We start from the raw sequence: 15,296 nt of genomic DNA on the forward strand, positions 1-15,296 counted from the left end.
AATTACATGCAATGATATTTTCGGCCACCAGTCCCCCCTTTAAACTCTGCGTATCGTCGCAGGGGTGCTGGTGCCTATCTCAGGCAACTATGGGCAGTAGGCGGGTTACACCCTGAATCGGTTGTCAGCAAATAATAATTAATATTCAAAATATGTTTATTAAAACAAAGGTTCCCACGTTTAGAAGAGGCAGCAATGAAAACAAATAACACCCAAAAAGGTACATTTAAATGTCATTTTAACAGTTTTATTTAAAATTCAATTTGGTCATCAGGGCAGTAGAACAAGAGAAACATTTTATGTTATTTATTTATTTTAAAAAATATGTTCAAGAATAATTTGTTGATTAGTAATGAGGAAATGAACTCAGAAACTGTTTTTGTATATTGCATCTGGATTATTTAAAATTTGAATGATGGGATGTAAAATGTCCTCCAATTCTGGAATGATCTTCCCTTAGTTTACAAGTGCCCAATTTGTGAGTTTTTCAGGTTACATGTCATACCTTGATTGCTTTTATTTTTTTGCTTTGGGTTGCGAAACAAAATTGCAGCGAAGTGGAAAAAATGAGCAAATACTGTAATGCTGTGGCATGTGGGCATGGACAGTTGCAGTTGCTGACGCACTTTCAGGCGTTTATTGAGCGTGACAAACACTAAGCTGATGCCCAGATGTTCACACAAAGATGAACCAGTCAAATTGAGCCAAACCAATGATAGACCTTTATGGCCACACCCATTAAAGACACGCATCCAATACACAAATAACTACAATGTGCACATTAACTATACATACCAGTTTATTTCTGCAGCACACCTATTTCAATATTGAAAAACACTGTGTATTAACACATAAAGCTTTAACTCATTGGCTGCCAATGACGGTGATTGACATCCAATCCATTTCCACTAGAAGAGGCTGGCAGCAAATGATCGCTGCCAACCCTCTCAGATGAAATGGATTGGATGTCCATCGCCGTCAATAGCAGCCAACGAGTTGAAGTAGGGCTGCAACTACCAATTTTTGTTTAAAATAAATTATTCGGACGATTAATTAAACAGTTAATTGGAAGAATATCACTTTTTTCAATTACCCACACAATTTAACTTTAGGTATGTTTAAAGTAAAATATGAAGACAAAATGAATGACTATTTTCTTCAAAAATAATATTTTATTACAGCTTCCTGACATAACTGGGTCTACAACTGGACTATTTTAAGTACATGAAACCTATTAAAGTTTTAATAAAGGTTCTTAGTATACAACATAAAAATAATTTCTCAATACACAAATCAGACAACAGTCCTACTCGTTGAATTTTTTTTTTTTTTTTTTTTTTTTTAAAGCTGCTGATTTCCTTTTTTTTTTCTTGTGGGCAAAGCGTTGATCGAATACAATAGACTTTATTTGTCGTCACACATAGGATAATGATATTAAAAATAGCAACCCCCTTTCAGTGCATTGCACAATGAATTAATGTCATACATAAATAAATACTGTAACATACAAATTGTGTAAATGACTCATTTATTTTCTTTAAACAAACTAAACAACACTGCAATTGGCTGACAACAGATGCAGGGTGTACCCCGCCTACTGCCCATAATTAGCTGGGATTGGCTCCAGCACCCCCATGACCCGAGTGAGGATAAGCGGCTTGGAAAATGAATGAATGAATGAATGAAAAAGTAAACAACATAATCAGATAAGGAGGGGGCAGACTGTAATGAGTCAGTTTTCTTTGTCAAACAGTTGTTCATAAAATACAGCCCAAATCCAATTTCAAAGCACACTCTCCTGTTTGACAATTTACAGTTTGAACGAGAGTTTGTGTTGAAAGGAGATTCTAAGCTGTTAAATGAATGGGTTTACGTGTCTGGTTTCTTTATATAAAGAAATGAGAAAACTTTTCTATCAAACAATAACTCTAGTGCTAAATGCTTCTCCAAAACACAATACAAACGGACACTTAAAACACTGATTAGCGTAAGCGCAAACTAGCTTAGCGCTTCATGTTAAGTAGTAACGTCTCATCAACAAAAAAATACAAATTGGCTTCATGTACTCACCTCTGACGGAGGCACACTGGATCTAACGACACAAAAGACAATCTAACTCTCGACATGTCCTAATATTATTGATTCAGCAACCCACCCTGAGTGTAGCAGTGAACTCTCTCTCTCTTGCTCTAATCACTGGCGCGTGCAAGCTCAAATTCCACACAAACAAGGACCCAAACGGGACTGCTAATAGCTGCTGGCAAAAATTGATTATCAAATTTGTTGTCCACTAATTTATTAATCGATTTTAAACGATTATTGCAGCCTCAGTTAAGTGAAACCAAAATCAAACATGCCTCTCAAAATTATACAGGACTGGGAAAGCAATGAAGATTTACAATTCTGAACGAATCCAGAATATGATTGTTTAGCCTTGATGGGCTCTGCACAAAGAGTGGTTCTGCTTTTAGAGTTAAGTCATGAGAAGGGGGTTCCATGCATTTTTGATAGCACTTGTCCTCATTACATTTGCGGGTGAGCTGATCTTGATCCCAGCAGAATTTGGGTGAGAGTTGGAAGAACCTGGAATTGTTGCTAGCCAAGCACAGTGACAATAGGCTGCTTATTGTTCTTCCCATTTATTGGTAAAATTGCATTTACTGCATTAATCTACGCGTAGAAATTTGGCAAGATTAAGCAATATGGGCATTAATGGAAAATGAATGAATGAATAAATAAAATAATAATAATAATCTCTAGATGGGGGCTTCTGCATTACTAATCCAAGTTTTTACAGTGTCAAGTAGGAGGGTAATGATCCATCTATCTAAATTGACACATCAACTGATTAAGCAACAATCCAATCGAACAGTAAAACATCAATCAACATTGGCATCTTAAAGTTCAAAGGTGTTTTTTTTCCCCAAATGTCTAAATTGTTTCTGCAACAAAATAGTCAGAATTGTAAAAAATCCTTTGTATTTTTATACTGCCTTTGATTAAACATAACAGATTATTAAACGTATACATAATATTGTATAAAATAAATCAAAGGCTCTTGAATCAAACTTTGTAATATTGGTCAATATCGTTTCATTGTCCAAAGAATGGATGTCATACGATTATAAAATCTACAGTCCTATTGTCAAGTGGCAGAAATATTAAAATTACTCTGAAACCAATCTACGAAAGCTCTTTTTAGAATATTTATTATATATGTTGTTGTTATCAGTGTTGTTTTTGTTAGTGATTTTCTAAGCTAATTGTAGAATCTGCCTGTTATTGACATCAACAGCCTTCACAGACAATATTCACTGTTGACTACTGTTCAACCCCTGAACAAATATAAAAAATTAAGCATTCTGCAGTAATCCAAACACCACACTCTCATCTATGCACAGTGATTGCCCAACTATTGCATAATCCGGCTACGCAAAGCTCTCCTTCAGTATCGAACCGTTTCCAGCGGCTCCAATCCGCCAAGTATTCCAATTTGACATGCTTAACTACTCCGAGATATTTGGGGGATCGCGTTTACATCTTATCGACCCGCTCTTAATGAGGAAGCCCATACCTCCCAAGCCCCTGTTTGAAATCCCATAAACAAAACACTTGTGACAGAACAAGCCTGATAAAGTGTATACGATTACAGTATCCCAGAGCACACCCTGAAACTTAATAGCTAGACCACTGAACCAGCGGGGGGTAGCACGATATTGTGTCCTGCCTCAATAACATTGTGGTTTGAAAGATGCATTACTGCGTCCATTGTGATAGGCTGTGTAAGTACTCTAATGCCTGCCACTTACTGCTATGGTGATATCCCCTGCAGGGACACTGTAGTCTACCAATACTGGTGGATTTGTTCATATCTACTGAGGATTATTTTCAACAATGGGCACAAGACTTGCTTTCAGGATGAAAATGGTCAGAGTCACCATGTGTGTTTAACCCTTTATAGGGCAGTTGACTATTTGAGGTAATTTAGGATAAACTGGGTCGTGTAGGTCACATTATTAACATTTGTTTATATTTGGTTTGACTCAAAATGTTATATCCACATATGTAGATGCCATTTTCCAATTTTATATATTTACATACACTGCAAATTTATAACATTTTAATCAGATTATTTTTCTTAAATCCAGTCAAATAATTTTTTCTCCATGAGTGTTGTATGAGTGTTAAATACTAGTTAACAGATTAATGCGTCAGATTATTCCATTTTACTTTAAGTAAATATTTGTTCTTATTACACCCCTATATTTAAAAGTTGGTAATTATTCACCGAAATCCAGAAAAAAAAAAAAAAGGTTTCAAATAATGTTTTGAACAATATCTATTCTTGAATTAAGAACGTTTCTGACAAACAAGCTTTTTAAAGATTAAATCTACTAATTTATTGCTTAAAATAAGTCTGTTAAGATTATTTTGAGCCAGCTATTTTCCTTATTTCAAGAAATCTGGGTGAGTAAAATTTACTTGAAGCACTGACAGATAATTTCACTTATTTGTATATTTACACCGAAAACAAAGGGAATATAACTAGTTTTAAGGAGGTGTGCTTTGCAGGGTGTATACAGTGGTATAAAAAAGTATCTGAACCTTTTGGAATTTCTCACATTTCTGCATGAAATCACCATCAAATGTGATCTGATCTTTGTCAAAATCACCCAGATGAAAAAAACTGTCTGCTTTAATAAAACCACCCAAACATTCATAGGTTTTCATATTTGAATGAGGATAGTATGTAAACAATGACGGATGGGAGAAAAATAAGTAAGTGAGCCATCGCATTGAATATTTTTTTTTACTCCCAAACAATTTGGTTTTGTCAGTCCACAAAATATTTTGCCAAAACTTCTGTGGAGTGTCCAAGTGCCTTTTTGAGAACATTAATCAAGCAGCAATGTTTTTTTAGACAGCAGTGGCTTCCTCCGTGGAGTCCTCCCATGGACACCATTCTTGGCTCCCATGAACACCATTGTTGGCCATAATATGACAGATAGTTGATGTGTGCACAGATATAGTGGACTGTGCCAGTGATTTCTGTAAGTCTTTAGCAGACACACAAGGGTTCTTTTTTACCCCTCTGGGTATTCTGCGCTGAACTCTTGGCACCATCTTTAGTGGACGACCACTCCTTTGGAGAGAAGCAACAGTGCCAAACTCTCTCCATTTGTAAACAGGTTTTCTGAATGTCGATTGATGAACATCCAGACTTTTAGATATGGTTTTGTGTCCTTTCTCAGCTTTAAACGAATCAACAATCCTTGATGGCAGGTCTTCGGACAGCTCTTTTGACTGAGCCATGATGCACATCAGATAATGCTTCTCATCAAGACATGTCTTACCAGGTGTGTGTTTTATAGTGGGCAGGGCAGCTCTAAACCACTCATCCGTGATTGGGCACACACCTGACTTAAATTGTTTGGTAAAAATTGGTTTCAATTGCTCTTTAAGTCTCCTTAGGCAGAGGGTTCACTTGCTTATTTTTCCCCCTTCTGTCATTATTTGCATAATATCCTCATTAAAATACGAAAACCTATAAATCTTTGGGTGGTTTTAGTTAAAGCAGACACTGTTTTTATATCTGTTTGACATAGACAAAGATCAGATTACATTTGATGGTGATATTATGCAGAAATGTGAGAAACTCCAAAAGGTTCAGATACTTTTTCATACCACTGTATCTATTCAATTATTCATCATTATTGTTTTTTTCATATTAGATAAATTGTATCTCAAGAGAATACAAATAAAAACAGAAAAAGACTGGTTACAGCCCCCAATAATGCACTGAAGCTGATTTGCGTTCAGTGGCGCTAGAAGTCCAATCCATTTGAAGTGGGAGGTTTGTCAGCGAATATAAATAAAAAATAAATGTTCATTTGCTGCAACCCTCCCTGTTCAAATGGACTGAACGTCTACTAATGATAACCTACTGACACTTGGGCAAGACACAAGATGCTGTGGGAAGCTGATTGTTTTTGCATTTTTGGGTGTGTGTGTGTTTAAAACTGGCAGCCACCAGTTTTTCATCAGGCGTAGTACAGATACCATCTCATAAAGCAAGTATGATGCCGGGAGTTCTGAATTTTTTATTCAGAGAAAAAGCTTTTGATAAAAATCGGGAATGGTGACAAGAAGTACTGCCCCACCAATCGAAGGTCAAACTTCAACCAAACTTCATTTTGTTATGCATTTAATTTAGAATCATTTTTAATGTATCATCCTCATTCATTGCCTTTGAAAATGTCCAATAAATAAATGTCCAAAATGAAAATAAATGTCCAATCCCATTTTAACTGGGAGAGGCTGGCAGCTTTGAGTTACTGAGTTACTCCCAATGTTGAATATGACAACAAGAAAATCTAGGATAGTCTGATCAGTTTTTTTTTTCATTTTTGTTCAGCTGGTTCTTGTTAGAGCAGTGTGTGCTTTCGCCTAGTTCAGGGGAAGCCAAGGTTGTGTGTGGGACTGTCATTGCAGGAAGGATGGTTGACAAAAGGATGGAAAGCTATTACTGGAATGCTGTTGTCAGTACCTATAATATGCTTATAGACTCACCTGTAAGATGTAGGCTAGGTCAACATGACTGTGTCACTCTCGCAAACGTCCAACTGTCTCATTGACACTGTCTGGAGGACTTACAGTTGCCGTGCTCAGTGTGAGCTTTTACAGTACATTGTTGTTGTACAGTGTTCTGTACAACTAGATTAGCATTTAATTGGTGCTGTTTGTTTTCTTTGCTAAGGGATTAGATAGACATAGTGACGAGCGGTATATTCTGAAACATATTGTTCTAGAAAATTAGCATTCCATAAAACATATTGTATTGACAAATGATTAGTGCTTCAAGCGAAAAAATTATTTAAATTGCGATTAATCGCATGCATTCCATAGTCAACTCACGATTAATTGCATTTTTTAAAAAATTACATGCAAAAATGATTAGATATTTTATTTTTAAATACACTTATTAACACAGGACTTAACTAATACCTGACATAATTCAAATTTTAGCCATATACGATCCATGAGTTGAACAACTTTACACATGTAAAGATCAATTAACCATATCTTTTTCACCCTAACAGTTCTGAGATCAAGAGTTAAAGCACGGGCTCCTGTCTCCTGTGTTAAGTTTACATGTTCTCCCTGTGCGTCTAATTTGTCTTTAGGTATGAGTGTGTGCATCAATGGTTGTCTGTCTCCTTGTACCCTGCAATAGGCTGGCAACCAATTCAGGGTGTACCCTGCCTACTGCCTATAGTGAGATGGGATGTCCTCTGGTACCCCTATGAAGTGGCACGGAAGATGAATGAATTTGTAAAAATGTCCACCACATCTCAGCCCTGACAAGTCTACTAAGAGACCTGTGACAGGTTGCACAATAATGGCAGGATAACTATGCAGGGAACAAACTTTTCTCCTCCCAGAAGATCAGATATGTAGTGCCTGTAATCAATGGAGAATCATGCATTGAGGACGTTGACTTAAGGCTACGTCTAGACTAGGACAGATAATTTTCTCCCGGGTATTTTGCCGACTATTTTTATAACTGTCCCCACTACGTTTAAGGTGCATTTAATCCCCCCCCCGCTTCTGCAAGGTACGCCTGCATTTGTTCAAACTACGCATATGTAGAAAGGAGCAGAATCATGTGTTACTCCATCGCCCACGCAGTTTATCTCTAAACAGGAAACTCATTACTTCCCGGCAGGAAATTTCGAAATTACTATGCCTTTTAGACCAGGGGTTGGGAACTCCGTTTTGTAATCACTGTTTTTTTTTTTTTTTTGAGAGCGCAATTGAACGCATCACGCGCTACGTATATTTCCTGGAAGCCGCAACCAGGAGTAGGGATGGGAATCGAAATCCGATTCCAATTCGGAACCGGTTCCGAGTGTTTCGAGGCCTCGACATCACAATGAAAAAGCCTGAACGATCCCTTTAACGATTCCTAAAGACGCGTATTGCGTCGTGATGTGTGTTGTCCAGACGCATCAAACTAGCATGGCGCCAAGAACCACTCGCTCCAAAGTTTGACTACACTTCACCAGGAAAGAGTGAAAATGAAAGGTTACGATGGGTAAGCACGAGCATTGCAGCCATAAACATAACAATGACAGCACGTAGGTTCAAACGCTCGAAAGTGTGTCTTCACTTCACGAGGAAAAATTACAACAAAGCAACTTGCAGTCATTGCAAGGTGGAGATAACTGCATCGTGTGGGAATACGATTGCGCTGTCCTCACAGAGAGGCTAAGGCTCAGTCCTGGCTATAAAAAAAAATAAAAATAAAAGTCCCGGCTATACAGCTGGCTAAACTCCCAAATGACGATGCAGAAGACGTTGGTATAATTTGCTGACTTTATTCAACCATCACTTGAAGAGTGAAACTAAGAATAGAAATGAAACAAATCAATTTTGTCCCCATTAACAAACAGGTTTGCATCAACGTAAATCAGCGATGATTAGCTGCTAATAACAGTATGGTTAGCATTCGTTTGCTAGCATTAGCACATCGTTCAAACCACTACACAACTGGATTTAAGTGTCCGATCGCGAGTGGAAACACAACAACAACAACACAAAAGATGATACATACAGGCGTTGCCTCTGTAGATATTAACATTAACAAAGAACGTAGGCTCGTAGAAGTGTTTCCCTCTCTCACTCACTTGGATGCAGCATTTCTTCTTTGGGTGTATGCGCGCTCGAGGAGTCCTCAAACTGCGGCCCGCGGCCCAAATACGGCCCGCCTCCACATTGGGTCCGGCCATTTTGAATTTTTTTTTTTTTTTTCTCAATCGTGTTATTTATTTTCTGGCCTTTTCCTTGAAGAATTCAGAGAGGGTTATTTGGTTATTATCTATTTAATTAATAGTGTTTTTATTATTAATTATTATTATTATTATAAAGAATCCAGAAAGGGTTATTTGATTGTGGCTTTCTGAAAAACAATGATTTTTTACATTTATGCACTTCTGCAATCATCACACTTTTTCTGTAACAAACTGACCCTGGCCCCTCATCAGAGAAGGGAAAAGTTATGTGGCCCTCACAGGAAAAAGTTTGGGGACCCCTGCTTTAACACATATTGCCAAAGGCAGAACAAAAACCTATCTGCCAATATATACCAATATTTTTTATTTCTATTAGATAAATGTTTCAGTAAAATGTCACACATTCTTGTGTATTTGCCACTTATTGCCACAGTTAACATTGAGGCTTTGGGCCTCTTTTGATCTCGTTGTGAGTTTGTAAGGTTGTGACTTCTGAGTAAACAAACTCGATGCCAATCAAAACGTTTGTTCTTTTCCCCCAAATTAGAATCGATAAGAGAATCGATAAAGAATCGAATCGTTAAGCAATATCGATAATGGAATCGGAATCGTAAAAATCCTATCAATTCCCATCCCTAACCAGGAGTACTTGTGCATAATAGTGGCGATCCTGGAAGTGGCGACATTTTTGACAGGCGGAAATGTCATGAAAAAAACTGATCACGCACCTCTTTGACTTTCACTTTTAAGGGTTTAGTTTTCCTCTACGCATTTTTAGATACTCATGTTCGGTTGGCATTGAGTTGGGAGGGGCCAGCACCGCAGCTGGCTGATCCCAGACTTGAGCGTTTTCTTACAGAGCTCGTCTCTCGCGTTGTCTCCGCGTATTTCGTGATGGGGGACCACAAATGGGCACTGTTTTGAAGCATATTATTGCAACGTTATTTGAATGTTCAAGAAAATATGGGGAAAAGAAAAGAGGAGCAGAATGCCTAGCGTCGAAAACGTCTTGATCATCCGGAGAGTTCAGCATTTTCTTACAGAGCTCGTCTCCCGCGTTGTTTCCGCGTATTTTGCAATGGGGGGACCACAAATGGGACTGAATTGAAGCATATTAGTGTGACGTTATTTGAAGGTTCAAGAAAATATGTGGAAAAGAAAAGAGGAGCAGGAATGCCTAACGTCGAGAACGTCTTGATCGTCTGCCTCCATTGTTTACGATGCCGTCATGCTGCACTAAAAATGGCGATGGCATAACGGTACTTCCTAAGTATTCGATTATTGTATGGGCACACTAGTCGATATTAAGCGGCGGGTAATATTAGCCAAATAACTTATCTGTGTAAGTTCTTGCACGGATTAGAGTCAGAATAGTGTAGCCGACATGCCGTATAATCTAACTAATTACACATTTAAGGCCATTATCTGTCCTAGTGTAGATGTAGCCTTAAGAACAGCTTTATACCGCAGGTCTTAATGCAAGTCCAATTTTTTTGTGTTTTTCGACTCGAGTGAGGCATTAACTTGACGGTCTGAATGTGAAAAGTTGCATAGAATTTTCCAGAATGTGCCTGCCGTCCGAACTGTCAAATTTCCCAAATCGTAATTCATGCAGCAATTACAGTACGTCAGCAAAGAACGAGTGGCACGGGGAAAGGTGACCATGGAGCTGAAAATTATTGCTTGGCTTTTTTGGGAAGAGACGGGCTTGACAACAGTCATGAACAAAATAAAATGGGGGGGGCTTGCTTGACAATGCTCTGTTTTCTTTCGGTGTGCTAAATGAGCAGTAGTGTATTTCAATATTGCTTACATGACCGAGAGTCGGGGCAAACTGACCGTACGCTTGTGCGTGCATGCACGACACATCAATCTGTATAAACTTTGAATGTAAGACTAAACGGGGATTAATTATGTCTGTTATTTTTGTCCTCTTTTTGGAAATTAATATATGGTCACCCTAGAATGATGCAGAGCCAGCATGTGTAGTCATTTGTTTTGATGTTTTGATGCTTCTGCGCATGTTGGTCAGTTTGCTCAGCGCGTGTCGCACTGCAAGTTAGTGCACATGCGTAATACTTGAATGTGCTCAATGAACAGAGGCAATCTGAACGGGCAGGCCAAAAAAACAGATATGATAAAAAAATCGGAATTGTGCATTTAAACCTGCAGAATTAACCGAGCCTAAGTCACCCCCCCCCATGCCGGCGTCTATTTTATTTATTTTAGTGCAATCTATTAGCACTTGTATTTTAATTTTATATAGTTTTCACAAATATATATATGTTAAGGATGTCCCGATTGCATATTTTTGCACCCAAGTTCGAGTCACCTGATTTTGAGAATCTGCCGACACTGAGTCCTGATCCGATACCGAAAAAAAGAGTTTTTTTTTTTTTCTTTGAACAAAAGTTCCAAACATGTTACAATATTGTACTTTTTACAGTACTCTAACATGTTTGGTGCGCCTTATAGTGCAAAAATTGCCACCTGAAAGCCAATCCATGTTTTCCCTTAATGTTCAAGCATGGCATCATTGATGTGCTGTCAAAGGAGGTCACAAGCAGTGTCTGCCCTTTTCCTTGTGCATATTTTTACACCTTTGCATGTGTTGCCAGCTACAATACAGACCTGTCAGTTGTTTCACTGTAATTTAATGAAACCAAGAGATAGGCTTTCCTCGTGTTGACAATTTAGGAGCACTACCTAAATTAGTAATGCTATGCAATACTATACATTAAAAAACAAAACAAAACAAAAAAACATTAAAACGCTATCATAGCTATCCAGTGCCTAAACCCAAACTGTATCATTAGGACAGATTAGGTAACCCAGAGTGAGAAATATTTCCTGAATCGGCACCTGGACATGCACCAAAGTGTAATTAGTGTCTCCAGAACGTCTCGTGGAACTAAGTGAATTAGTATTTTTGTAATCCTTATGAGAAAAAAAATCTGGATTATATCCAAATGTAATGGATTGTTCTTTGGGTGATTGTCTAGCAGTCCACTAAAGCTAATCAAAATCAGTCCTTTTTTCATGTACTGTATTCCTGCTTACACAAACATAAAAGTACACACAATCAAAAACAGGCGGAACAATGCCAAAGTATCTACAGGGTGACCCAAAAAAAAGTTTACACTGCCATAATACAATTTAAATGCCATTTTTATTCATCTTAGAATTAGAATTTAATCACAAATTATACATTATTGTAAAGAACATTTACAGTACACTCTATTTTTCAATGTGTCCTCCCTTAAGTGTCACAACAGCCTCCAGGCGCCTGCGGAACGCTTGACAGGTCTTCTTTATGTAGGATGCTGTCATCTTTTCCCAAGATCTAACAATGGACCTCTCCAAGGCTGCCACAGAAGTTTGTGGCTTCTTACAGGCACTGTCCTCCACAGTTGCCCATATGCTATAATCCAGGGGATTGAGATCTGGACTCTGGGTGGCCACATATCACCTTGTCAATCAACTTTTTGGTCCCCACAGATCAGGCACTTCCAGACCCAGGTTTTCGTGAGGCTGTTCCAGTATCTTTCAGCTTCTTTTTAACTTTGTAGACTGCACATCTGGATATTCTCAGATTTGCTGCAATCTCAGTAGGTGTCAGACCGGCACGCAGCAATTCAGGTACAGTCAATCAATCAAATCAATCAATCAATCAAAATTTATTTATATAGCCCTTTACAAAACCCGAAAGGCCCTCAAAGTGCTTTACAACAAAACATGGCTCAAGATAAATAAAAGGCAGGAAAATATTATACAATGACATTTTAAAAAATAAAATAAAACAAAGAGCGCATCGCAATAACATTCCAGCAAGTAAAACAATAAAACCGATAAAATCGAAAAAACATTAAAAAAGCCCTTAAGCTAATAAAACCAGGCTATCCTAATCTTTGTAAAAGGCGAGTCTAAAAAGGTGTGTTTTCAGCCGAGACTTAAAAAGACCTACATCCGTGGTGGTGCGGATTTCGGGGGGAAGGCTGTTCCACAGCCTGGAGGCAGCAACCGCAAAGGATCGGTCTCCCCACTGTTTAAGTTTTGACCTTGGAACATCTAAAAGAAGCTGGCCGGTCGAATGAAGAGTCCTGCCAGAGTTATGAAAAGTTAAAATTTCCGATAGATAAGATGGAGCCTGGCCATTAATAGAATTAAAAACAAACAGTAAAAGTTTGAAATCAATTCTAAAATGGACTGGACGCCAGTGGAGTGATGATAGCATGGGGGTAATATGCTCACGTCTAGGTGTACCTGTTAAAAATCGAGCAGCAGCATTTTGAACAAGTTGCAGCCGAGAGATCGAGGACTTGGGTAGGCCAACATAAAGTGCATTGCAGTAGTCCAGCCTTGAACTTATAAAAGCGTGAATTGCTTTTTCAAGGTCGTGGCGACTAAGAAAAGGCTTCGCTTTGGCTAAGAGACGAAGCTTGAAAAAACTTGCTCTTACAACGGAACTAATCTGTTTTTCAAAGTTAAGCCTGCTATCGAATATCACTCCGAGATTTTTAACATGTGTCTTAAAAATGTCAGCCGGAGCGCCAGAGTTGGGCTGAAGGGCTTTCATCATGGAAGGTGTGCCAAAAGTAATAAATTCAGTTTTGCTCTCGTTAAGGTGTAAAAAGTTTTGTGCAAGCCACTGCTTCACATCAGATATGCACCCCATCAATTTAGCAAGAGCAGTTTTTTTGTTAGGTGTCAGGGGCAGATAAAGCTGCAGGTCATCAGCATAAAAATGAAAAGCGATATTATGTTTTTTTTTATAATTGATCCTAAAGGTAGGAGATAAAGCTCAAAAAGAACAGGCCCTAAAATAGAGCCTTGCGGTACCCCGCAAGACAGAGAAGTTTGTGAGGAGGAAAATTCCCCAATCATTACCGAGAATGTTCTATGTTGTAAATAGGATTTAAACCATTTTAAAGCGTTACCACGGATACCTATGAAATGTTCTAAACGAGATACAAGGACTGAATGGTCAACTGTATCGAATGCTGCTGTGAGGTCCAGTAAAACAAGGATAGCCGGGTTTCCATTATCCATTATAAGAGCAATGTCGTTATGTACTTTTAACAATGCTGACTCAGTGCTATGTCTGGACCTAAAACCTGATTGGAACTTGTCAAGGGTGGAATTTGTCTCTAAGAAGGTTTGCAATTGAATAAAAACAACTTTTTCTAAAACTTTGGAAAGGAAAGACAAGTGGGAGACAGGTCTAAAGTTGGACAGCACAGAGGAGTCGAGATGGGGTTTTTTAAGAAGGGGTCTGACTACAGCCTGTTTGAAGGCAGCTGGGACAGAACCCGAACTGAGAGAGGTGTTTATGAGAGACAGCAGACTTGATCCAAGGCAACTAAAGACTTCCTTCAGAAGCCTAGCTGGTATTACGTCTAATGGACAGTTAGTGGGTTTCATGCTACTAACTATTTCGGTGAGGGATGACAATGAAATATGATCAAATTGCTCAAAGACATTGAGCAGTTTTGAAGGACGCACGTTATCGGATGAGAAACCAGAGTTGCAGACATTTTGCCTAACTGAAGAGACCTTGTTTTGAAAGAAATTGAGAAACTCTTCACATTTGGCAGCTGACACATCAGTTAAGACAGTGGGTTGTGGGTTTAAAACAGAATCAATAGTGTTAAAAAGGAGTCTTGGATGATTGGAGCTGTTATTTATAATGGTAGATAAATAACTAGACTCGGCCTGTTTTATGGCCTCCTGGTAGGCAGCTAAGGTGTCCCTCAGCAATCGCAGAGACGCATGGAGTTTGTCCTTTTTCCACTGGCGTTCAGCACGCCTGCATTTTTGCCTGATGGAGACTGAAAGCCCAAGTGAAATTACCAAATCCAGGGTGTGACCTTGCTCATGAGTTGGGGCACTCACACACACAGCTAAAGTTTTCTTCATTTTCAGCAGAAGCACAGGAATTGTAGAGACGAGAGATTACCAGCTGCATTGAGTGACCTTAATGAATCACATAAGCATGACAACCTATTTAGATATGTTTCAATGGCTTTTAAACAAGCAGTCAACTGAGTGTAAACTTTTTTTTGGATCACCCTGTAAATAGAAGAGAACTCCAGGTGTATGCTTCAATAAATAGAAGTTAATAACATGTTTAAAGCAAGCGAGCAAGTTCGGGTTCAGTCAACTATCACGCCATATTTTTTTGGATTATAGGTCACACTCGCCAAAAATGCATGATGAAGAGGAAAAAAACAGGTCGTACTGGAGTGAAAGTCACATTTTGGGGGAATTTAATTTGATCAGTGACCAAGAAAAAACATTGTATATCATCATAATCACAATAAAATTGAGAGCAAGCTGAATAAGCTTCTGTTAACGTAACATATTAACAGTTATTCAGAGTATAGCCTACAATAAGAGCATAATAATAATAATAATGCATTTTATTTGTAACGCACTTTACATATGAAAAACAAATCTCAAAGTGCACATTGGCAAAAAAAGAAAATAATAAATAAAATGCAAAAG

The 15,296-nt window shown here is 38.3% G+C and overlaps 1 protein-coding gene across 3 annotated transcripts in view; it reads left to right on the forward strand.

The window, feature by feature from the left end:
• Nucleotides 1-15,296, forward strand: part of kcnn1a (potassium intermediate/small conductance calcium-activated channel, subfamily N, member 1a) — a 190,571-nt gene that overhangs the window by 37,728 nt on the left and 137,547 nt on the right. The window contains exon 1 of one of the 3 annotated variants that reach the window (XM_057856873.1): nt 3,971-5,357. The exons of the other annotated variants lie outside the window; for them this stretch is intronic. Within the exon in view, the coding sequence (XP_057712856.1) occupies nt 5,346-5,357 (12 nt within the window). The 5' untranslated portion in view covers nt 3,971-5,345. Of the gene's footprint in view, nt 1-3,970; nt 5,358-15,296 lie in introns of those variants that run through there. 3 annotated transcript variants of the gene reach the window in all.

This window comes from Corythoichthys intestinalis, chromosome 14 (assembly GCF_030265065.1).
Source record: "Corythoichthys intestinalis isolate RoL2023-P3 chromosome 14, ASM3026506v1, whole genome shotgun sequence".
NCBI lineage: Eukaryota > Metazoa > Chordata > Actinopteri > Syngnathiformes > Syngnathidae > Corythoichthys > Corythoichthys intestinalis.